Source organism: Gallus gallus, chromosome 1, assembly GCF_016699485.2.
Source record: "Gallus gallus isolate bGalGal1 chromosome 1, bGalGal1.mat.broiler.GRCg7b, whole genome shotgun sequence".
Classification (NCBI taxonomy): domain Eukaryota; kingdom Metazoa; phylum Chordata; class Aves; order Galliformes; family Phasianidae; genus Gallus; species Gallus gallus.
Window position 1 is genome coordinate 140,800,596 of NC_052532.1, and position 26,978 is coordinate 140,827,573.

At 35.7% G+C, this 26,978-nt stretch overlaps 1 protein-coding gene across 1 annotated transcript in view; it reads left to right on the top strand.

The window, feature by feature from the left end:
• The window catches only part of FAM155A (family with sequence similarity 155 member A), a 444,312-nt gene that overhangs the window by 401,687 nt on the left and 15,647 nt on the right, over nt 1-26,978 (top strand). Inside the window, exon 2 of the mRNA XM_001231424.6 lies at nt 22,515-22,686. Within this exon, the coding sequence (XP_001231425.1) occupies nt 22,515-22,686 (172 nt within the window). The remainder of the gene's footprint in view (nt 1-22,514; nt 22,687-26,978) is intronic.

The following is a 26,978-nucleotide window of genomic DNA, read 5'->3' on the forward strand; positions in this document are numbered from 1 at the left end:
TTGTGCATCCTGAGAAATTATTTGAATATATTGCAACATGGGAATACTATGTATTCCTTACAGGAGTGAAAAATCTCCTCTGTAATAATGAGAAACATCCCCTTGAAACCCGATCTGTTTAATGAGAAAATATTGACAAGCATCTTGATGTATGGTGAAATTCCATGTTTGGATAATGGCCAGAACACAATGTAATCCTAAAAGCAGCACAATAATACTTTATTTTATTTCCTATTTTATTCCTTGGTCTCATTCTATTTAAACAAAACCTATATTTTACCACAAGAATAATTTCCAGATAATCACTAAGTTAACATATATTATTGATCTAAGCTGCAAAAGACTTTAAAGTCTTTCTCTGAATTTGCTTTATTTCACCTTGTACTTATTTTAATTAATTGCATTTTGTGCCCTGAGCACCTTTCTCTTTAATTAGAATACAGTATAATACATTTCTACTTTAAAATCTTGCTTTATTTCCTATATGCTTATTCATGGTTAAGCCTTTGTGAGCAGATGTGGAACAGTTCAGCCACTGTGAATGAAGCAGAAATACACCCCCGCTTTGCATGTATATGTATTGGTTTAATAGATTAATACATATGTTGACCTTTCACTCTCTACTACTGGTTAAATACTTGTCAAACATTTTCATCTCTCCCTGTGAGTGACAAGACTTACCCAGTGTTGACAGCACTGTTAAGAACTGTGAATTCAGAATTGTAAAGTACCTATACTGAGCTGTACTGTGCTGCAGATTATTAAGTTTATGCAGTTATCTTTAATATATTTGATGGAATTCTGCTTTAAAGTAAGAACATGATACAGCTCACGATTGTTCCTAGTCAAAGTCTTTGTCTGTGAATGTCTTTTGCTGCTACTGGTTTCTCTGCTCTTTATAAATTTTCCCAACTTGAAAATTTTCCTTTCATCTTTCCTATAGAAACAGAGGAGGAGCACCTTTTGGGAAAGACCATGTAAGTCTATCATATCTCAAGGCAGTTTTCACAACTTTTACCAAAATTTGCAAAATGCAATGTTTTATTTAAAATATGAAATTATACTGATGTAAGATTAATCAAATTCCCCAAATAGATAGAAATCTCTTTTGTTTAGAAGAAGTTTATTTCTATGTCACCGAAGAGTCTGGTGAATTTCTTTAAATTTTCTTTCCATTTCCTTATGTGAATTTAGTCTTTTATTATTTTTTTTTTTTAATCCATTAAATCTATAAGGAAGAAATACTAGAATCTTTACTCATTTCTGGAAAACCTACTGATAGATCAGACTATATTCATCAAGACTCTAACATATGCTAACTAATATACAAGAAAGAATTAATAGAGAGTGAAATTGTCTCTGAGGTTTAATGGGTCTAATAGCTCCCTGTCTATATGGAGATCATTTAGAAGACAGAAGCAGGCTCTTCACTGTGAGAAAACAATAGACATAACTTTAAAGAAAGGAGGTTCCAAAACATAATAAGGACCATGAGGCCTGTCAGACAGAAGGACAGACAGGCTGCACAGGGAGGTTGTGCAAGTTCCAACCATAATCCAAAACATTATCCAAAGATCCTCTTCCATGATTCTCTATGGCATGATTCTCACCATCACCCAGTGATATATCCTTCAATGACTATTTCTTCAATTATAACAACTTTCAGTGAAATAACCACCTTAATCTTTTTTCTCTGAAAAGCTATGTTTTTCTGTGTTTGGAATAGGTAATAGCAAGATGTGATATTAGAAGAACCTACTTAAAAACACACTATTCCATGTTTCTACTGTAATTGTCTAGCTGGAGGAAATAAGAAAAAAAAATAAACAACAAAAAAAATCAAGTCAGTGATTTGTTCTGTGCTTCTGTAAACCAAGAGGTTAAATAACAATGTCTGTAGAACCTTTGAGATGTGTAAAATAATTTAAAATTAACAAAAAGTCAGTGAATGCATGTTAAGAAATTAATCATACTGAAAAACAATTAATCATATGTATAAAACTACATCAAAACAAAAGCATTGTTCTTGGTTTTTCTTTAGCATTTTCTAGCAATTTTTCGTATATAATTAGTTACCATATTTTCTTCTGCATGTCTTCGCCTATAGCCTATTTCACCATGAATAAGAACAGGATGAATTAATACACTTACCAATGAAAAATAAAAGACACATTCATCATTGCACTGAGGTTCATTCTTGCATTCTTGTCTTTGCCTGTCCTTCATTAAAAAAAAAAAAAAAACATTAATCAACTGTCTTCATTATAAGATTTACCATCACAATAAAGCTAATATTAATGCATTTTAAATTGAAAATAAATAGCAGGGTTAACATTTATATACAGCACTAGAATGTGACAGCATACTGTATGCTGTGATGTGTGTCATTGGCTGCTGCAGGCTGAATACATTATCCTCAGCATTCTTTTTGTGCATAAATCAGTGTAATTATTTAATCTTTAATTTTAAACAACTGCCACTTTGGTATAGCTCCAGCATTTCATTGTACAGGAGAGAGATGGACAGTAGGATTATTTCTGCATCTAACGAAGAGGACTTCCTGATGGGGAAAATTATAGAAAATTTTGACAAGAAATTATTTTGCACAGTTTGTCGGAAAGTCCTTGGCCTGTCTTTTAACAGGTCATGTTCAATTCAAAGGAGAATTGGCTGCCAAAAAGTTGATCTTGATTTTGTGTCTACAGCACTTTTTGGAATTAAAGTTTACCAGTATATTGGAGCTATGTCAGAGAATTTCCAGCATGTTTTTGAGCTACTTAGAAGAAGGTTAAAGTTATGGACAAAAAGTATGTATCCAGATCTAAATTCACAGGACAGAAAGTCAGCTTGCTTTTATAGATGCATACTCTTTAACAAGCAGTTTCAAATAATACAAGATTCAAAATGGCTAATTTTATCTACCATATGCCTGATTTTTTAGGGACAATGGATGCTGCATTTCCCACCATCTAAGTTTTTTCTGTGATTCATTCACTCCATAACCTGTGGATATAAGGCAAATCTCCTCAGTAAAATCAATGTTCATAAACTTCCTTTATTTATATGTCTATTTTTTATCTTTAGAATTAGTAGAAGTTTATCGAAAATTGTCTGTTACTTATATCACCTAATATAAGAATTTAGAGTAGGGGAGAATAGTTTATCTACATCTCTACATCCCTAGCAGAGACAGGCAGGCTCTTTGAGCATGTGGTTCATTATAACAACCAATGTGTCTCCACTGTTATGCAGAAAAAAGAAAAAAGAAAAAAAGAAAAAAAAAATAAAAGAAGACTGGCACCTGAAGTGCAAGTTAGCAATGTTTCATTCATGTCTAAAAAGGTATAATCTTTATCCCTGACGTGCAAGTATAGCTTTGTTAGAGTTAAGAATAATTCCTTCTTTTGGAAACTAATACATGATTTTCACCTACACGTCTGCTTGCTATACCGAAGCCACAGCTAAGGATGTTTGATGTTCAGTGTTTGAGACTGAACTTCCACAAAACACAACAAGATGCATTCATCATTTGACAGAACAGATTCAAAATGAGAGAGAAAAAAATCATGGAGAGTTCTAAATAACTAAAGCTTTAAAAAGCTTTAAAACAAAAGCTTTTTTTTTTTTTTTTTCCTCTCTCTCTCTCTCTTTAAAAAAGAGCAAAGTCTGTTTTGTTGTTCTATGTTTCTCATTTAGAGTATCTTAGGCAAACAGAATTGAGGTGACCTGAAACTGGGTAGCTGCAGGAACGAGGGAAAGATCATCACACACACTGGTATACATTTTAGGTCTCCTCAGCTTTTCTTTCTCCCTCCTTCTTGTATCCTCCTACCTAGTTCTACTAAGACAGCATACCTCTATAAACAAAATAACATAGAACAAAACAAAAGACTCCTAGTCTTGAGGGTTTGGATTCACGTTTGGATTCAGTTCATGAAATACCCTTCACAAACCAATCCTCTCAAAAGGAGATTTTCAAATTCTACATATTATTCAGTTTGCAGTACCTCAATACAAACTCCTGACACCAGGGACCACTTTAGTGACATATAAAACAGTGGTCAGAACAGTGAGGTTAACAAATTTCCTTTTTGAACTGCATCCTGGGACAGCTGAGCAGCTGTACTGGAGAGAAGTTTTAGAGCTCTCCCACAGTACGTGCTGCTTTGAACAGCAAAGTCACAATATTCCAATAGTCACACAAAATGGAAGGCCATGTGGAAGAATGTGTGGAGCCTTTAACCTTGAATAACTGTCTGATCAGGTCCTACAGCACACCATTTCCTTGCAGATTCAGTGTCATGAAAAGAGACTCAAGCATAGCTCTTCAAGATCCCCCATGTGGAAGAATGTGTGGAGCCTTTAACCTTGAATAACTGTCTGATCAGGTCCTACAGCACAACATTTCCTTGCAGATTCAGAGTCTTGAAAAGAGACTCAAGCCTAGCTCTTCAAGATCTTTGAAACCAGGACTCTTTACTTCCTTCTTACCATGTTTTGATCTTTTCTCTGTCTCAAAAACACATGGCTCCTCTAGCCTAGTACCATCTTTTGATAATGCAGAACAAACTTTCATGTAAATAGGATGTTCATGAAGGCTGTTGCAAGAATAATTTTTTTGAACAATGTTGATATCATTACGGGTCCAAGTAACATAGAGATACCACATGAGATAAAATTGTTTTGTAAAGAGCTTGAGAAAATACTGAATAAATGTATTTAATCTAGATAGCACAGATGTGGCAGGAAAGATATAGCACCTGCTCTAATGCACTCTAAGAGAGTGATGTAATGATCTTCCAAAATGAGAATGAGTGACCAAATTCTGTTCACCATCAACTGCAATGCAATGTAGTATCCCAAATCACTGCATAATATTGCTGTGTATGTTGTAGCTACATCTTTGTTTGAAGAGCAACAGTTCTGAAAATAAACATAGTGGAATTTCCAGTTAGAGTCATTCTTCTAGTTTTTATTAAAATATTGAGGCCACAGCAATAGCAAAAAAATAGGTACAGAATCATTGAAACTTAGCCTCCTTTTTTTAGGGTGGCATCTTTGTTGTCTGTATTTTGACTTCTCTCTCAGCAGTATTTGTTTACAGTATTCAGTGGTCTAGTTTTATGAACTTGTGGGAATTCTGTATCTGTGGGGATTCTACCCTCATGGTCAGTTTGCCTGTACAATTTTAAATATGTTAATGTTGCTTGCTGTCTAAGAAAGTAGAAATCATCTGTTCGGTTGCATTCAGTGATATCCATGGTGTTTTATCACTCACCTGTAAAGTCTCGAAGGATGAAAACATATTTTATTTTCTAAAGTTTGGCCCTCGATTTGCCAGTAATCTGCTTCAGTGTTGGATTTTGCCTGTTGCAGTTAATCCCTAAGTAGTATGACTGGGCCCTGATATTCATCAGTGAGTTTGACCTATAGACAAAATTCTAATTAAAGGCTACTTATATATCGTGTGTTTAGCATCAGTGAAAAAAAACAAAAGAAACAAACGTATGAAGACAAAAATATATACATTTCAGCTAAAGCAGCATGGTGGTTGTGAACTGATTTAGTGTAAAGTAAGTCATTAAGAGGGAAAAATGTAGACAGGGGAGATTTGCTGAGTTTCTAAGTAGCTTGTTAGCATTCATGAGAGTGGATCTTCAGGAATTATCATATCACACAGCTAGTCCATAGCTGAGATGAAGGGTTCTATATGTCAATCAGTGCAACTGTAATAAGCCCCCCAGAAAAAGAGATGTCTGAGGCTGGTTACTGAGATTAATCAACTCTGAAAGAATTTAGAATTTTAAATGTAAAGGAGCATGGGAGCTTAATATATTATTTTCTCATTCTGCTGGAGAACTTTTTAAGATACACAGGCTTGCCACTGTAAAGATTTTTATTACTAAGGGTAAGATTCCCAGCGTGAAGAAGAGAAGCTGATCACAAAAAAGAGTTATTTGCTTCTGTGTTCTTTCTCAATCCATGTTGCAAAAAATATCACTGCACACAGAGCAGGCTGGCAGACAGCAATGCCAGTGCCAACTTTCCAAGATATCTTTGATATTCATAAGGATTCATTAAAAAAATAAAAATAAAAAGAATAAAACATGTCAATATGAGAAGAAATACAGCTTCATAAAAGGATAATTAACTAGGTCACAGGCTAGCAAAGAAAGATCTCCAATTATTGTATTGAGTGCCTTTAGGAAAGATGCATTTTGACAGAATCACAGCAGAGCTACAAGACTTAACAGGTCTTGATACAGGAACAAAAATAATCACAAAATGACAGTAAAGAACTTAAAAATAGCAGTGATCTCAAAAGTTTTCAAGTATTTAAACTTTCAAATAGAAATTTAGAAGTCAAATAATAACATGCAACCTAATTTTAACTAAAGAGATGTAGAAGTATTATTGGCTATGCATTCTTTTCTTTTTCAAACACTGTCGGGGAGTAGTCGCACCAGAAACTTGATCTGTACTTCTGGTACTCCACCTGGTCATAAGGCAATGGCAAGTGGTCATCTTGACACTCCAAATGCACAGGAATGCTTAAAAACACTTAAAGCTTCCTTTACTTCTGATTCCTATGAAGTTTTTTCTCATATCTTTGCAGTCATGGGAAAGGATCACAGGTCTGATTAAACTGAAAATTAAGTCAGTAAAGACCTGATCTGCATTTACATCAGATCTGCCTTCTTCTGAGGGAAGAACTACTTGAGACCAGCCCTGCAGAGAAGGACTTGGGGATCCTGGTGGATGAGAAGCTGGATATGAGCCAGCAGTGTGCTCTTGCAGCCTGGAAGGCCAACTGTGTTCTGGGCTGCATTGATAAAGGAGCGGCCAGCAGGGAGAGGGAGTTGATTGTCCCCCTCTACTGAGCTCTTGTGAGGCCCCATCTGGAGTACTGTGTCCTGGGGCCCCGAGTACAGGAAGGATATGGAGCTGTTGGAGTGGATCCAGAGGAGGGCCACTATGATGATCAGAGGCCTGGAGCACCTCTCCTATGAAGAAAAGTTGAGGGAACTGGGCTTGTTTAGATTGGAGAAGAGCAGGCTCTGAGGAGACCTCATTGTGGCCTTCCAATACTTGAATGGAGCATCTAAACAGGAGGAGGAACGGCTGTTTATGAGGATGGATAGTGAGTGATAGGACAAAGGGGAATGGTTTTAAACTAAGACGGGAGATTTAGGTTAGATATTAGGAGGAAGTTTTTCACACAGAGGTTGGTGACGCACTGGAACAGGTTGCCCAAGGAGGTTGTGGATGCCACCATCCCTGGAGGCATTCAAGGCCAGGCTGGATGTGGCTCTGGGCAGCCTGGTCTAGTAGTTGGGAACCCTGCCCATGGCAGGGGGGTTGAAACTAAAAGATCTTTGAGGTGCTTTTCAACCCTGACCATTTTATGAACACTGGAGATGTGCTAACATTACCTATAGATTAATGACAGCAAGAATGTGCAGCTAGCACTTATATGCGAAGAGGTTATGCTTATTTTAACAATGGCCTGTATTTATGTTGACCCATAGTCAGCATGGAAAAAAAAGTGGAGAAATTAGAGAATTTGAATCTAAACTAAGGGTTTGATTAAAAATAGTTAATCAGCTTTCCTTTGAAACTAATCCTTTGATATTTTTATTTTTTTGTAAAATATTTTAAGTTCTCCTTTCAGTATAGTAAAATTACCTTCTCATTTTAGTAAACAATATAGGCAAATAGGACCAATGGCAATGTCTGTTTTTTTATGATTCCTACAGGCTTTGGAGAATATGTGTCAGGTGCTTAGTCAACAAGGCTTAGAAGCTAATGAAGCTGTCTGAACCTGTTGTGTGCTTCAGTGCACACACCAATGAAAATGACATATGATTTATTCAGTGCTCATGCAATAAAATTAGAAATAATTCCCCAGAAGACAACTATCCACATGCTAACAGTCCATCCCATACAGGATTTTATCAGTAAGCCATTCAATCCACAATCTTGTTTACAAGCTAGCCAGCAGTAATAGATCTTGCACAGGAAGAAGCCAAAAAGTTCAGAGCAAGAAACAGGTTAGATATTTTCCAGTTTTTAAGTCCAAAAAGTGAAAGATTTTCTTAAGGGATTTGTTTATACTTTTAGTACTAGTCTTTCTGTTAGCATCAATATGTATAAAAGCCAGCTTGTTTATGCCTGTATTTTAATTATCTAGTGCAGTAGCTCTCCTAAAGCATGAATGCCTTTACATATTCAGAAGTGAGAAATACCTACAGTGTTTTCAAAGAGAGAGCTAGTCCACCTTTAGAAAGCATATATATATTTGGCACAGGCTTTCTCTGTGAAGATTTTCAAAAAATATTTTTCTGTTCTATAAATATATAAGGGAAAATATTCGCTTACTTTAGAAAGATCCTTCTCTGAATTTTAATTTCTCAGCTTCATGAAAAAAGATGATGACATGGCCTTCTAACGGAATATAGGTACTATGGAGCAACAGCCATAACAAAGAAAGAAAATTAGCTCACACCCTTTGATAACCAGTAACAGCTCAAGAGGAGTGCAACCTCCATTCAGAGGGATACTGTTCCCATGGCTGCTAACCCTTAAATGAGGGTTTCAGTCACTCAGGTGCATTGCTTTCATCTGAGCTCCATGGGTTAGCAACACCTTCTTACCTGGTCTCAACCATTGGTTCCAGCTATGATCTCACAATTCCAGTGCAATGTTATAATGGGTGACAAAACCAAGCACTACTTAGAGACTGAGGGCTTTCACTTTTTCTGCTGGCTTCTGGTTGTAGCACATGCAACAGAGATCAGAAAAGCCAGCAGCATGCCTAAGTGGCCAAGAAAGCCACTGATATCCTGGTTTGTATTAGGAATATTGCAGCCAGCAGAAGCAGGGAAGTGATTGTTCCCTTGTACTCGGCACCAGCGAGGCTGCATCTCGAGTATTATGTTTGGTTTTGGGCCCCGCACTAGAAGAAAAACAGTGAGGCCTTGGAGCATGTTCAGAGAAGAGTAATGATGCTGTTAAGGGGACTGGGAACTGAGTTTGTTTAATCTAGAGAAGAGGAGTCTCAGGAGGGACCCTGTTGCTCTCTACAACTACCTGGAAGGAGGTTGTAGTGAAGTGGAGGTCAGCCTTTTTTACCAGGTAGCTAGCGATAGGACAAGAGGTAATAGCCTTAAGTTGCACTACAGGGAGGCTAAGGTTAGATATTAGGAAAATTTTCTTGGGTAGAGGGATGAGGCATTGGAATAGGCTGCCCGGAGAGGTTGTGGAGTCACCATCCCTGGAGGTGTTCAAGAAATGTGTTGCTGTGGCACTGAGGGATGTGGTTTAGTGGGCATGGTGTGATGGGCTGACAGCTGGATTTGTTGATCTTCATGCTCATTTTCAATCTTAATGGTTATATGATCATTATGATCAATCTTATGATTATACGATCTTCTCTAAAACACTCATTTTATAGATCTTTCCTGAAACTGAAGTTTCCCTGTATTTCTGAAGTTTCATAACTTATATTTTAGCCTTTCTTCAGAGGCACAAGACATGGAAATACTGTCAGATTGTCTCTAATCTCATGTCTCCATTTTGAGGTGGGATTAGCTATTTCTGGGTAGACTATTCCAGGTGAGTGTGTAGCATTGCCTATGCAGGAGATTCTGCTTCTGTTTCATTTCCCAGCATTTATGCGTACATCTATTGCCTTTTTCTAGTCATAACTACAAAGAAATCAGTGAGTAGCAAGACCCCAACATCTGACTGGTAAGTCATATACTGGACATAAAATCTTTCCTGGTATATAAATGTTTTTTTTTCATTGGGAAGCTTCATTTTTTTTTTAAATTATTCAGTACCAAACTTCGTTCTTCATTCAGAAAATTTTTGGTTCTGATGAAGTTAGTAGTATACTTTTTTTAACTTCAATTCTTTTTGTGCACTTGATTCCTTGTTGTTTAACCCTCTTTCTAATTCACTGATACATTGCTGAACAGAAAGATAGCATGTATGAAAACCTGAGACACCTTGCTTTTAACCTTCTGTAGTGATGAAAATGGACTACTTTTCCCCTTCTTTTCTTTCTCCTCGCTACATTCACATACATGACTACATAGCACTCTCAAACAATAACAATTTAATTTGTTTACTTCCGTTTCTAGAGACCTTGTTAATGTATTTTTGAAGGGCTAAATAAGCTGTCACCAGGATCACATTTTCACTTTTACACTTAGGAAGAATTCTAACTCATTAGGGAGAATTTACCTTTGCAGAAATCAGTCTGATTAGCCTTTCTCATATGACTGTTTTCAGTTTGTTTTATTATTCCATTTTTAAATATTATTATAACCAAGTTATTAGCTTCTAAGTATGCCTGTGGTTTACTTGTCAGAGAGTCTCTGGATGATTCAGGGAATCATTCTGAAATACAAAGCAGAATATTTTCTACTCTCAAATGATCTAATATTTTATGTCTTTTTAATCAGACTGTATAATTTTTGGCATTTCTGGTGCTTATCTCTCAAGTTATTTGATAGCACTGCAACATTATCTTTTAATTACTGAACAGAGTGTAGCAACAACAAATGAAAGTAAATGTGGAAGGCAAACATCTGCATCTTATTTTTTTTTTACCTGATGTTGGAGATCTATGTAAATTGTTAGATGTGTCAGCAGATAGATAGTTACATTCAAACTTGACCCCATGTGGCATATAAAAGCATCTAAGTAAAAGTAAGTAGCAGAAAATCTGAGAGAAGAACACTTGTTCAAAGAGAAAAAGTTCCCTGTAAAACAACTTGAAGAAATATCAGTGTTGCATTACTCTGTCAGTCCTTTATGAATAGAAAAATGCTACTAACAAGCTATTGTGATGATGAACTTAAATATTATATAATGCCATAAAAATAATTTGTAACTGATTTAGTGCATGCATCACAGTGTCATCTTGTTTCAGTTGTGTATAGTGCTTCTGTGATATCAATGGAGGAATGAGAGTATCTTTTCAAATGCCATTATTGCATACCAGTCAGCAAAGGAATACAAATGAACAGTGAAAAACAGAGTCCAGTATCCTGTCATTATCCCTGAGATGGCACTACATGTATCAGAATGTTTACAAAGACACATTGTACATTAACTGATGTTATTGCATAATGTATTAGTATAAGAAAAATATATAACGTAGTATAAGAACTACATAGAAGTTTAGGTAAAATACCTGAAATTGCAATAGCAAAATATAATCCAATTATATCAAATATAAGGAACTTTCTAGCAAGCACTGCACACTGTTTTATTCAGCTCCTCACAGATACTTCATAAAGCAGTAAAAGCATCATGATACTTCAGATGAAAATACATATTTTAGATTTGATACTGTTAAAGATTCTGGAAATCTAGCAGACAAAAATCAAGAGTTGTTTCTCTTGCTGCAAAAACAGCAAGTACAGCCTCTTACATAGTAGTGTCACATTCATCATACAGCTAGATAAGGATTTTTTTGTGTGCTGAAAATGATACCTATTTTGACCCGTCTCATGATTACCACCTCAGAAGGCTTCTTGAGACTGATGTACAAGAATAACTCTTTCTCTAGACTAAGTGCATAGAATCAAACTTCATTATTAGACAGGTTTTTGAAGAAGAAAAGTGTCATACATATTGTGCATACTGTTAAAATCAGCTATTTCTTCTGTGGAAGTATATTCTAATGCTGAAAGTCAGCTCTTTTTTTTCAGAAGAAATCCATGAGAAATTCTAGATCTTCCTTAGAAAATCTAGAAGTACAACATTTGAAAAATTTAAAGCTATTATTTTCCTTCCAAGAACTGCCATGTTCCCAGACCTAACATAAGAACATGTTAGTCCATTGATAACACAAAAATAGATTTGAAAAATTAAGTAAACAATTGTATTTCTGAAATACAATAGAAGAAAGAGTAGATAAAGTAAGGAAATATATAAGGATGAAAATAACTGCAATATTCACATCTTGTCAGCTAGACTGAGGTGAACATGCTCCACATAAGCAAAATATAGATTTGTATAAATTCTACCAGGAAGGCTTGGCAAGGTTCATTGCTTCAAAGATGCTGGAAGGTAATTATTTTTACTGTTTGTTCATCAGTTTTGATCCTGAGCCCATGACTTGGTTGTGGTCTGTCTATTGAACAGTCAGTGAAACATACTTCAGCTTCTATGAGTACTTCAAGCCCATCGCTAACAGTAGCTGATGGCTGTAAACTAATCCCATTATTCAAAAGTTCTTGAAGCTAATCTTTTACTACCAAGTCTCAAATCTCAAGATCTAAGACTAAGGCTTTTTCAAAACTGTACCTTTTTCATACTGTCCTGGGAAGAACCAGAACCAGATGGAGCCAGTCCTCCATTCTACATCAGACATTCCTGGCTGGTCTGACATTGGAAAATCAGGTAAAAGTCATAGATCTGTCTTGTCTTCAGTGTAATCACAGTTCAATTTCAACATTATTTGTTGTTTCTAGTTGATCAAGAATCAAGATTAATAGACTTAAAGAGGGAAAGATCAACTACAAATTTGGAGAATGTAAAAGATGTATTTGATTTTAAACCAAAAAATATTGTAAGTCTTGGTAATTGACTAAGCATTTCTGGTGTTAACAGTGCTTGAGAAATTCCACTTTAGTCTCTGAATGTCAGCAATAATATTTGGTAATAATCAGGCAGCTCCTGAAGTTTGAACCTTAGAGGAATAATGGTCCCCGTACACTGGTAAACACCACATAAACTAGCTTTCAATGGATTTCTCAAAACTTATTATTCTGAGACTATTCAAAGAAAATGGGAAAGAAAAGAAAAATAAACAGACTTCAGTTAAAATACTGAAGTCTTGTGAATACTGTGTTGTATGGTGTAAGAACTCTGAACACTCTAAGCTAAGCTTAGAAGTGAGCTACTTCTATGGACCATCTTGCAATACTTTGCACAGATCCTTAGGCAGATGTTTGATGCTTACAGCAACTCTGGGAAAACAGAAGATTTTGTCGCAGCCACTTTGCTGATAATTGCTAAACTGGAAGGTGACATGGTGAAAGGTATGTGCAAGAAGTTGTCTTGTTGCTCTGTATTCTTCAGCTACTCCTGTGATAACATGCTTCACATCTACTGTGGTAAATGGCACACTATTTCTCTGCATATCAGCCTTTTAAACTCACCTAATCTGTCAGGAATTTTCAGCAGCTATCATAAATTGGTTGGAGGTCTTCTGGTCCCATTCATATTGTCTCTTCTAAACAACAGTGGAGATTTGTGGGCAGAAAAAGCAAGGATGTTAATTTGAGGATATAAAGTATATATATATATAAAAATAGGCCTCCTCCGTAGACAGCTAGCCAGCAGTATCAATCTTCTGAATAATGTCGTGTTGAGCTGATTTATATAGACTACCATCACTTTAACAGTGCTGAAGAGCATAGTTGAGCACGAAGACTTTCCAGCCTTGACAGGTCACTTGGTTCGTGAATGCAGATATATATTTAGAGCGGACTGTAAAACTTTAAAACAGGTCCCTGTCTACTGCAACTGACTTGAAGCCAACGATCCAAAGATCTTTTAGAAGAGATAATCAGACTCTTTAAGGTTTATTCGTTTCTTATATATTGTTTTATTTTAATCATATCTCCTCATTTGAAGATTTTAATATATTTCCTGAGTAGATTAAATACCCTTTACTTTTTAATTTTTTTTAACTACTTTTAACAGGCTACTTATTTCTTCAATAAGTTATTTAATTTTCTATTTCTTTTAAGCTTATCCAAAGGGACGTTTATGAATTTCAAAATAAAGTTTCTCTGCAATATTAAGTAAATCTAAGACTGAATTCTAATTCAGATTATGAATTTCAGGATATTTCAAAACACTGAAGTTAACAGTTGTGATGACCCCAGCTGATTGGATGGCTAACCATCAGAAAGTTAGAACTGGTGAATCTGGGTTTTGCATAGTATCTACTCACTGAAGAAGGTTAATTTGTTTTGACAGATGGGAACAACACAGATTTCTTCTCTATCTGTGTGCAATTTCTCCTAAAGATTAGAAAAGTGATGGGGAGGCATTGATGCCATATCCTCTCTAGTAATTTCTTCATAATCAAAGAAACATATTTATATTAGTAGCTAGCATGTTTGCATTTTTTTCTGGCTGTCTTTCCAATATAAACAACAAAGATGTGTGTGAAACAACTTGTCATTCCTCTGATTTGTATTTAGGTACAAGAAATTTTGTTATGTAGTACATGAATTGAAGATCAACAGTGTTCTGGCAAACAAAATTCAATCTTAGTGTAACTGTTCTCTCTCTTCAAGCAAATTAGTAGGTGTGTCTTTCAAAATAAATTATTAATATAAAATATTAAATTTTAATATCCTAATAAAATAGGAAAAGAAGCAAGTTTACCAATTAATTCACCTTCATTTAAGAAACAATGACAGGCTTTGGCTCTTAATAAAATATTTTTCATTCTCTGGCATCAAGGTAAATATTAATTTATTTATCTTCTGTTACTCCAACCATGTTGATACAGAGGGTATTATTTGCAATAAAATGCAACTAAAAACTAAGATCAGAAAATCCTCCTGACAGCTGAGTTCATTCCCAAATTACTGTAAATTTCAGGCATAAGTTTCCACAATACGAAACAGACTTTCTCATTTCCTACCATGGTCTTTTAACATGAGGAATTGAAACAATACACACAGAATGTATTTCTATTCTACAGGAAGCTCAGATTGTTAATGTGTTTTCATTCTAGATCATCTGAAATGAAAATTACAAAAAAAATTTGAATTTCCCACAAGATGCGTGTGTGTTTGTGTGTGTGCTTGTGTGAGTATGCTCATTTACAAACCTACTTTTCCACAAAGCACATAGTTGCGTCCATGCTGATGTAATAAAATGCAAGAGTATGATGTGTATTTGAATAAATGTTTAGTGAGCAATGTTTGTCTGAATAAGAAGAATGATAATAATAGTTTCTGTGGAAAAAGATATTTGAACCATACAGAAAATAGAACTACACCAGTCAACGTTTTTTAACATTAGAAGTGCTGAAACAAAGTGAAACTCCTAACATTTTTTGTCTTACTATTGTTATTATTGTTGTCTATTGAAAGTATTTGGGAAATTAGCCTATTCCTGTGAAATATCTTTCTCTCAACAGCCCACATATTCCAAAATCATATTTTTTTATATGTTCTATGGTGGTGTTTAATCACCAGACTGTACCACTGATTTTCATTAACAAAGCTTTTGTCCTCATCTTGTTATTATTTATGCTCATTATTTCTGTACTACCTTTGTTATCCAGCTCTATTCTAAGACTGCCTATCACCTCAGAACAGAGCTGAGAATGAAGGTAGGGAGAAGTGCCACTAACAGTCCCACAGCTCTGCTATGCAGACTATCCATAAAAAGTGGTTTTTATTCCACAGCATGTATGCGAAATATAGTTTTCCTGAAGTCAGACAATCCTTCGTGTTCAAAACTGACAAAATTCCTGGGGGGTTCACATTTGTAACACTACCCATGTCGAACCCAATCAAATCTTGTAACAGCCATCTTTATTTCAGCTGCATAGTCTGTAAAAAGCACTCTTTAGCTATCTAAGGAACATCTGCTTGTAAAACATGATATGTTAGGACCTGATGCACAAAGATGCACAAAGCAGACACTGAGAGTAACTCGTGTGTTTTGTAAAGCATTGTCACTCAAACCAATGCACAATACCCTAGTGATCTAAATGTAAGATGATTTTCAGAGAATGCACTGCACAGACAGTGGGTTAGCTGGTAGGTGACAGTAGCTATTACTTCTCTTATGTAAAACATGCATAAGAATTAAACTGGAAAATGATTATAGTTTTACAATAAAAGTTTTATCACAGAAAGAAATAGGTGTGTTCCTCTAAAGTTTCTCATTGCAGGCATGATAGTCATAACTACATCAAGGTCTAATCCCCTTATTTACTATACAATCTTCAATATATTCATCTTTGTCTGGCCAAAATTCAGGCCCAGTTCTGATTGCAGAAATGGATGTCTTTATTTGGGCAAGCAAAGTTTTAGGTTCACCAGACTTTGTCAACGGTTTTTCTCCAACTTGTATTGGCAACATTGTGGCTTGTAAAGAGAACTACTATTATTTTTAACTCCTGAGTACACCTGGTGACCCACAACCAAAGCTCAATGAAGCTAAAATGTACTCAGTACATTTTCCTAATGTGTTTGATAATGGCAATGAACATTACAACTCTGAAGGTCATGAAGGTTCTTTTCCTTTTCAACTGGTATGTGAAGTTATTCATTTTTTCTCTGTTTGAAGACATAATTTTTGTACTGATGAATGAGTATGGTTGCAAAACATCAGTGTAAAGCAGTTAAAAATTTAATTCATAATATTTACTATTTTGAGAGACAGTTTCTGCTGTGACTTCTCTCTTCCTACTTTCCTTCCCTCCCACCATCCTTCACATCTACATATTAAAAGCTTTTTGGTGATTTCTAAATTTCCTTTTTTTATTATTATTTTGAAAATCCAGACAGTAACATCAAACTTTTGTTCAGTAAGAAAAAAATAAAAGTAATTTTCAGTGAGAATAGCTGAATAGTTACTTCCTGGAAATTTCACACTGTTCGTTTTGACTGTGATGGCAACAGCAGTCAGGAGCAATGGGAGAAAGGGCAGAAAAGAGCTGAATTCATCTACTGAAAACTGTGAAGAATTGGCAGCCATTGAGAATGAAACTGATTGAACTTTTCTATTCTACTCCACTGATAAACCTCATGCGGTATGACTCAGATAATTCAAGCTACATACTGAATCTGTTTTGACAGAAATTAGGTTCTTTGGAATCACATATATTGTACACGTATAAATGAAAGGAAGAGAGAGAAAGGCTGTGAGCATATACGCAGAGCAAATACAACTTTCTCTCCCCTTATTTTTTGAAGTCTCAGTAAATACACATCACATGAGGAAAAGAAATCTTGTGCAGTTGTGCAGCCTGTTGTGAACTGACTAACACAGTGAGCAGGGCTATGAACAGCCAGTGCAGCACTCTACCTGGCCATAGTGCACACTTTGGGGACAGAAGTTGTTGGCCCCCCTCTATGTAAATTATGCAGACGTTTTACCTATAAGTTCTGTCTGATGGACTTTCAAGACCAACAATTCTGAGAGACAGTCTGACTTCATGTAGTATACAAGACATGAAATATCTGGACTGCTATTCACCTTGCAGAGACAAAAATATTTAAGTGTTCTTCCCAATGTCATAAGAGAAAAAAACACATGCTGAGCTCTTTTAGAATCTGAGAATTCACCACAAAAAACTTAGCTTTTTTCCTCTTAACCCTAAATCCATTTATTATTTGTAATGATTTGACAAACAAATTCATTGTGCTGTTGGCTTTGTGAAGTGTTCATTACTTGACTTGCCGAAACTAAATATTTGTGATGTGTGCGTGGCATTTTTCCTGCTTCCAGATTTTGGCTTGAAATTTGATTGATAGAAATAAAATGAATGTAAAATAGTGAATTATTCTGCCTAATTAAAAACGTAATTTTATCATAATTCATCACTTAAAAATACCAAAAAGATTTTGGTTACATTCATTTCAAGTAAACACTCATGCAGATGAATACACATATATGCATAAAACCAATGTTAATTGATGTACTATTTCAAAAGTGCAGTATTTGGTTCCTTCCTATGGAAACAAGGTAGTGTAGGTTGGATTTATTTAGGTGAGTAAAATTACCATTGAACTCTTCTATATATTTCTATATATGACAGATGACGTAATTTATCTGTTGTACTATTATTTCTGCATCATGTCTTGTCTAATAGCCAGGATAGTATCTCTTTCAAATATAGTGACTAAAGTTCTCTTCACAGCAGGAAAATGAGAAATTTAGATACATACAGTTATTTTAGTGTATGTATATGGTTACCCCCATATCTCCAAAATCTGTTTTGTTTGAGTACTTCCCTTTTGTGCTCCATTCCATGCTAAAAAAAAAAAAAAAAAAAAAAAGTGTTTTTTTTTTCCATTCTGTAAGATCAATTCACTAGACTTCTATTAGCAACAATTTTTCATTGACTTTCATCATCTTATAGTAAAAAAAAAACTGAAACACAGGCCGTTTTTAATATGATTCTATACTATATGCATGCAACGTATACATATGCATATACAACATACACAAATGTAAACAAGTTTGTAAAATGCAGCTGATATTATAAATTTAAGAAATCCAAAAATTAAGGAGCATATTAGTTGGATGTTTAGAAAGTGCATTTTTGGAGGGACAATAATTTTTCTCTGGGAAACTCACTGTGAAAGATGAAATATTCTCTCCTTATGGCTATTTGAGGCATGGTCTTCTCTCCACCTTCCGAGAAAGTGAATACAAGAGCACATAGGACAGTGGAAGAAGAATATAGTATCATAATATCACTTAGGATCAAAACCAATGCATGGCATCTTGAAATAGAAAACATATAGGAGATTAAGTAAAATAGAGAACAACAATGTGCATTTTTGATTTTTTCACCGGATCCTACTTTTACTAAATTTTCCTTTTCAGAGCAAGTCATTATCAGCTATTTTTTATGCTTTTGATGTTAGAAAAGGAGGATGGGTCTTGGAAGCTTAGTAACAAGACATGTTTCTCACTCCTGAACATTTTCCTGGACTTTATGTCAGACCAGCCTTTTCCTATGTGACCACGCATACATGCACCTGTTGATTCTTCAGTGTAGGTGGTAGCTAACAGGTTGATTACACGAAATGTTGTCATTCTAGAATTTAAAGTGTGTTTTCTTTTGGTTTATTTCTTGTTTTGAAAAACAACAACAACAAGGACAACAACAGCAACAACAAAAACACCCGTATTTTGGTGTGGAGCAATAATATCTGCGTAAAAAGGAAGTCCATGTTTTGGCATTGATTTTGCCAACTCAGGAAGACAAAGATTTTATTGTCCAGATGTTCTCAAACAAGATCTATAGTTTTTCTCAATCACACATCATTTACTGAAGTCATTTTAAAGACTTCCCATACATGCCAGTTAAGTATGAAAAATATTCAAAAGATAAATTATTTATCTGTCTCAACATGCCATAGTTTAGGTAAGAAAGAAAGAATATTCTGTTAATGCTTGAACTGGGGATGTACTGCTTGCTAGGTTGCTAGATTGCAAGTATGAACTATTGTCATGGAACAAAAGGCAGGAGAATTTTATATTTTAATAACAAATATCCTTTCTTCCATTCTTTAAAGGAAAGTGTGGGAGTATTGCCTTTATTTTTCACACATATATGACTTACTTTAACACAGTAAATGCTATCTTGAAATCCAACAATGAGAGGGGCAAAAAAGGCAGAAGTAATATTTAATTACAGAAAGCACAGAAAGACAGAGAAAGGAAAGTAAAACTGCCCCCAGAATGGACATATACTTTTTTTTTTTTTTTTGCTTTAGTAAGATGAAAAAAAAAGGCACTATTTATAAGATATGAAAAATTTTACAGATGAAGTATCACTTTTTTTATGTTTTGTAGATAGAAACATGCTGAAAGTAACCTGGGAAAATGTTTACAGTAGAATGCAGTTTTCAACACATGGAATTCAACACACAAGTCAATATGTATTTTCATTGATAGTTTTAGCCCTATTTATACAGAGCATGTTTTAAGACTCTGGAAATCTGCAACTGGGATTCTGTAGAAGATTAAGCCCAGTTCCCCGCCAATCAAAATCTACACTTTCTGGGGCATAAGAAAAACTAGTGCATGATCAAAGTGTATAGTATCTGCTTTACTATTCGGAAAAAATCAAGTATATTTCAGTAAATTTCAGTTCCAAATCACAGGCTTCTAAGATTTAAGCTAAAGAAACCCCCTTTCACTACTTTTGATAGTGAAGCCTGAAAATGAGAACAATCTTGGACTCCTCTGGATCTTCTTACATCAGTCAACCATGGAGCTGATACAAAGACTCACCAGTTTAGATACCAGTTAACCAAGCACAGTTCATCTGCAGACATCGACTTTTTTTTTCCTTCTTTCTCTGTAAAACAACGTGTGCTGTTCTACCATGCTTCTTCCAACTACTCTTTCATCACAGCTCACAGACCAGGATCTATCTGATAAAAATTGAAGGGCTTTGTAGGAAAAGCTGAAGACAATTTTCAACACACCCTCCGGAACCTCACTTCCTACCTGGGGATCTTAGAGTGTTCTGTAGATTTAACTTGTCCTGCAAACTTGAAGTTTATCTTGAAGAGCCTGGAGCATAAGAGTAGGGCAGCTAATAATGTGGCCTTGTTAGCCAAAAGTAGAGCAAAAGAGGACCAGCTTATTAAAAATCTTGACATAGATTGTCAACAAGGTTGAGAGGGACTGTAATTAGAAAAAGTTACAGAGTGGGATACACTTACCTGAGAAACAGGTCTTGGAAACGTGTATACATCATGCACTCTTTAAAAATAGGGACAAGAGTTCAGATGCAAATTTGAGCTGAAGCTGAGAACTTGCGAATACAGGTAGGAAGATTATATATACAGTCTGAGTGTTTATACATTAAAATGTTCATAGAAAACTGTTACTCCATTATTTAATGGTTTTGAATAAATATTTCCTGTCTTGATTAAATAGACAAGTGCATTTTCTTGTTTTCTTATTACCTTATATGGTGTACTGTTCAAAACACTCCCTGTAAACTGATGTTAGTTTTTAAATATTATACACAAAACAACTTAGTACTCTTGAATTTATCTTATATAGATCCATAATAAACAGATCTAGCTAGACAGAGATCAGGAAGGAACGTCTATGACTATTTATCTGTTATCAGAGACAGAGTTCCTGTCTCGAACCAAGAGATTTTGCTCAATTAAAAATAAAAACAAAATAAAAACCTTTATTTATTTTATTTTATTCAATCAGTATAGCAAGTGAAGTATTAAAAGTGTGATGGGAGATACAGCCAACAGTGGGAATATCACTTACTGTTTAGAAGTGAGTGTATTTAACAACAAAAAGCACACACATCATTTATTTCTCCTCATTAATCATTTATTGTGGATAAAAATCCTACTAGCAATTGAATTTGTAATGAAAAAAGGTTGCTTTACAGAGTGCAGTAGGCAAGAACTACTGTAAAGAGATAAACATAAACTATAGGTTAATGAAAGAATCTTCACTTTATCGCCTGTGAATCTTAACCACACCTGTTACTGTTGCAAACAAAATAAAAGTTTGTGATTCTGATATGGATGCATTCAAATTAATTACATTTCTTACTCTAGTAAAAAGTATAACTGATGAGAAAAAACATGCTGAAAACAAACAAACAAAAAAAACCTCCGCTAGACTGCTCCTCTCAGGTGTCAGGGATTTTGTTTTGTTTTGTTTTGTTTGTTTGTTTGTTTGTTTTGTTTTTTTTAATTTTATTTTGTCTCTTTAATTAGGAATAAGCACAGAAGGAAGGAAAATATCCAGTTTTCTGTATTATTTTTAAGCCCATGATAAATCTGTTATTAATGATTTGGAGTATTATAAATGAATGCAGACAGGATATTTCCATTCTATAACAGCCTAGACAGCGACCATCTAGCTAGTAAACTATGTACTTCAGAACAGATAAGTGAAAAAACAAGACTGGGAAACAAATTCCTCTTGTACACGGTGGTTTCCCCTCCTTCATAGGCCACTATCCAATGTACTTTTATATGATCACATTATTCTTTCCTATGTACAAAAAACTAGTTTATTTCTCATGCCTAAGATCTTTGCTGAAAAGGAAAGGAAACTAAAATCTTTGCTTTGCTTTCCTTTTAAATTGTGATAATAATAGCAGAAGTAATCACAGCTCCTGCAACCATAGTTACACAGTCAGGTGACATCAATGTGTTCCTCTTTGCTCCAGATGTAGGCACTGGCCTATATTTATTTCCTAGTCTACAGTGGTTGCTGTTCGGGATCCCTAATGTGTATTTCCGTGCTGTAGGTTTGTTAGGGTGTTATTTGAAGGGAAGCAGCACCATCTATGGCAACCTGAAAACAGCTCTAGACAATATCAAGAACAGGGCTGGCCTGAGTTCAGTTTGAAACCATTACACTTATCTTTAAAAGCTTCTTTTCCTTCCCAGAGTAGCTACAAATTATATTCTGATTATGGTTTGTATAACATAAGGGACAGGGACAAGGGTGTGTGATGTGTTCATGATAAAAATATGAATCTAAGAGAGGAACATACCTATTTACGAACTAAGAAAATAACATTTACCTAATCCTGAGTGACTGTTGCTTCAAATATTTGGCTGGAATTTTCTTTTTTTGAAGTGAGAAGATAGTCAAAAGTTAAAAGTGTGTTTTACCCAGATGAGAGTGTTGCAAAATTTGCAAATGTGGACGTGCAGTTCACTATGTTCTAATAATGACAGTACTATTGTCATCCATCTGTACTTCTGATTCTTCTCTTTTTCCAGACTGTCTACAAAGCCTGGCTCTGTTCCCAGTATTTTGAAGTCACACAGTTTCACTGCAGCAACAGAATTCCTTGCAAGCAATACTGTTTGGAGGTTCAAACAAGGTGTCCCTTTATATTACCAGACAATGATGATGTCATCTATGGAGGACTATCAAGTTTCATCTGTACAGGTATAGTATAGAAAAGCTAATTTCACTTTTTTCATAAATCTAAATGTGAAGGAGAGTTTGAATATGCTTCCTCCTATCATTTCAATTATGGGAACCTGAAGTATTCCTCATAACAAAGACATCTCTGAGGTGCTAGGATTTGAGCCCAGATTTAGTATGCACATTTGTGTTTCAGCTTGCCACTGTCATTACCTTTATAAAACAACATTATTAGAATAAATTTGTTATGGTTATTTTTTGTGCTGTGCAATTTCATTGAGGATATTTGTAGCTCTGTGCAATGTAAGAATCAGAAAAAAAAACAACAACAAAAAAGAAAAATATAAGGTCAGTTTTTGCTATTTTCAACTTTCTTCATCTATATTTCTATGTCAGATAAACAAAGGATGTGAGATGCAGTAATGAGAAATGTGCAGCACCTCTTGGATGGTAAATCTCTAAGGAAAGGCCTTTTGCTAGTGAAGAATTTTAAAAATCAGAGCTTTTTCCTGGAAAGCACTCACCTTTTGGTTTCTTCTTGACTCTAGTTAGATTCTGAGAAGATTTTTAATTTTAAAAAATCATTGTTAATATAGGTCTGTGGATCACTTAATAAATCATTTTTCTTCCTTTGATATTCCTTTGACATTCTAGAGAGAATATGATAGGTAACAAACAGGTATATCACAGGTACATCAGATTTATTTATTTATTTGTTTGTTTGTTTTATCAGGGCTGATTGGGATTCATCCACACTGAATTTCAGCTTATATCAGTGTTATCTGTATATTTCTGGTGCTAACAGGATCAACTGAGAATTCAGAATCTATTCAGGCATCTTATTCCCACTAAATCAATCAAAAGACTTTCAGCAATAAAATCTTTTAACATCTTGGTCTGAATAACTACAACTAGATAGAATTAACTTTAAATTAGGACTGCATTGCAAAGCTTACACATTTAATGTACAGTAATCACAGCACAGTCAACTGGTCAAAAGGTGTGATACTCCCACTAGTCTGATCTAGTGGTTGTCAACCAGTATATTTATTGGTAATGTTGCCTCAATTTGAATATCTTGTGCAGTCCTGTGCCAATAAAATGAAATTATTATTAGGATATTTTAAAACATCCAGAAGAGGGCAACAAAGATGGCTGAAGAGCTGGAATTTATGTTCTGTGAAGAGAGGCTGAGGACACTTGGGTTGTTCAGTCTAAAGGACAATGAGAGATTACCTTGTTTGTCTGTGCAGCTCTCTGAGGAGGAGAAGCACAGACTGATATGTTGGTCTTTCCTCCCTGGTTACTGATGTAGCAGAACATGTGGAAACATCACAGAGTCTCACCAGAGGAGGTGTAGATTAGATATTAAGAAAAGTTTATTTAATGTGATTGTGGTCAAACACTGGAACAAGCTTCCTAGAGACATGGTTGATGCTCCACGTCTGTCAGTTTCCAAGTGACATTTGCATAGTGCCCTCAATAACATGCTTTAACTGGTTAGCCCCTCAGTGGTCAGGCAGTTGGTCTAAATGAAGATCTCTCCCAACTGAACTATTCTATTCTATTCTATTCTATTCTGTTCTGTTCTGTTCTGTTCTGTTCTGTTCTGTTCTACTCTACTCTACTCTACTCTACTCTACTCTACTCTACTCTACTCTATTCTATTATCCTATCCTATCCTATCCTATCCTATCCTATCCTATCCTATCCTATCCTATCCTATCCTATCCTATCCTATCCCCTACTGTGCCATGCCATGCCATGCCATGCCATGCCATGCCAGGATATTCTAAATGGGTTGCCCAATATGAGCTAGTTAAAAATAGAGTAAAATATAAAGCCTCAAAAGTGCTTTATGCCACCTCAAAGGCAAGTGGAATATTTGAGGAAACTCACTTCACTGTATTACCTGTATCTGGATTTAGGGGGGATTCTGGTAGCAAAATGTTTGTTATATTCTGTCCTGAAGATTAAACTTATAGCACACAAGCCATCAATACCTGGATTACATTTTGCAGACAATGTAATGAAATGTAAACTGAGTTACTATTTAGTGTAGTCATCAATAGGGTAATGGTGCCTAGCACTTCACTTCATAAATATTAACAATGTGCATATAGAGGAAGTAAATTAAAATCATTTTCCAGTTTAGATAGAACGATACCACCTGAAGTGAGAGACTCAAAACATTTTAGTTACCACTTGTATACATATATGTATGTGCATGTATTTACACATGCACACTGGCATGCATACACAAGAGAAATGAACAAAGAAATAGTAAACAAAGCCATCATGAATTATCATAGAAAATCTCTTAAAAGATACGTATCTACCTCTTCATTTTCCTAGTACATGTCCAAGTCCAAATTCACTCCTAAATCACATAAAATAGATGATTTTGGAAAGATTACTAAAAGTAAGTATCTCTGAGTTTGGGATGAAAAGTGGATTCAGGGAAGGACTGAACTTTTTCACTGCAGATTATAATAATCTAAGTATCTACACATAAACTCTGACTAAACTCTCACTGTAGCCAATGAAGATCTGACGTATGTGGTCAGTAGAGACAAGGGCTGTTAAGTTCAGCCTAAGTAGTCATCTGCACCTGATGAGCTGAATTGCTCTATACAACACACTAACAGTAATGACTCCAGTCTATCTGAAGTACTGGTGTTAATCGCCAGAGCATTATTTTATTAAAAAGCATTTAAAATAAAATTGCGATATAATTATAAATATTATTCTCATGTCATCAGTGCACTAGTATTTGATTGGATTTCTTGTCATGTTGAGTCAGCACCCTCAGGATCAGGAATACAGCATTCATATCCAGCAGGATCTGAAGTGGGTTATGCTGGTATGAGATTTTTCACACCTGTGAAACTAAGACTTGCTAGCTGGCTGAGGAACACAGATAATTAATCCAACAGTATCCCCAGCTGCATCAATAGATGGGTGGCTAGCAGGGTGAGGGAGGTGACTGTCCCCCTCTGCACTGACCTTGTGAGGTCCCTTTTGGAGTATTGCATCCAGGCCTGGGGTCCCCAGTACAGGAGGGTTCTGGCCACAAGATTAAACATTAACATGATTAAAGGGCTGGAACACCTCTCCTATGAAGAAAGGCTGAGGATGTTGGGTTTGTTTAGCTTGCAGAAAAGAAGGCTCTGGGGAGACTGCATTGTGGCCTTCCAGTACTTGAAGGGAACTTACAAACAGGAGGGGGACTGAATTTTGACATGGTCTGATTGTGATAGAACAAAGGGGAATGGCTTTAAACTAAAAGAGAAGAGATTTAGATTACATGTTAGGAAGAAATTTTTTACTCAGAGGGTGATAAGGTGCTGGAACAAGTTGCCCAGAGAAGTGGTCGATGTCCCACCACAGGAGGCATTCAGGATCAGTTTGCAGGGGGCCCTGGGCAGTCTGATCTAGTGGTTGTCAACACTGCCCAAGGCAGGGGGGTTGAAACTGGATGTTCTTTAAGATTTCCTCCAACCTCAAATGTTCTGTGATTCTATAATTTGTTATGATGAATAATATCTTCTGGAGAAAGAACCTCTCTGCTTATAGGATAATTTATCACTGGAAAAAAAGAATGTCAAGAATTTGTGGCTTCTGGTGTTCTTTAATAATTTTTTAGAAGCAATAATTCTATAATAAGGGCTTTTCTTCCTCCTTGCCATAGTAACAGACTATTTCCTCTAATTTTCAGAAGAGGTTTAGGTTAATGAAAATACAGGACTGTTTTCTACAAAACCCTTCAATATCTCGTGGAAGGCAAATAACAGGAAAAGGTGTGCTGGCGGTAGCTGCTTTTATCTGATGTCGAAGACGGGGCGGATCGCAGCATCAACGCAGACGTTCCGGCCAGCACTGGGCTGGAGGAGGCCGGGGCGGCGTGGCAGCGCTGCGCCATGCTGCAGAAGCGGCGAGCAGCAGCACCTAGCGGGAAGCGGGGCACTGAGCCGAGCTGGCAGACAGCACGTCTGCTGGGAAGAGAGAAATATCCACAGATAAGCAGGAAACTAGAATAGGGAACCCATTTGTGTTGTCTTTCGTTTCGTTTTGTTGTTTTGATTTTGCTTTTTTTTTCAGGACAAAAAAAGTTGCTGTGGCTGTATAAAGAGTCATTACAGGTGACAGGCTTAAGACATGACTGCAACCAGCAATCACACCTGTACTGCTAGACTTGCTCATTTTCAGTCTTTTAGCATGATTAAATTAAAACAGGAAGGGATGGAAGGAAGGAAGGAAGGAAGGAAGGAAGGAAGGAAGGAAGGAAGGAAGGAAGGAAGGAAGGAAGGAAG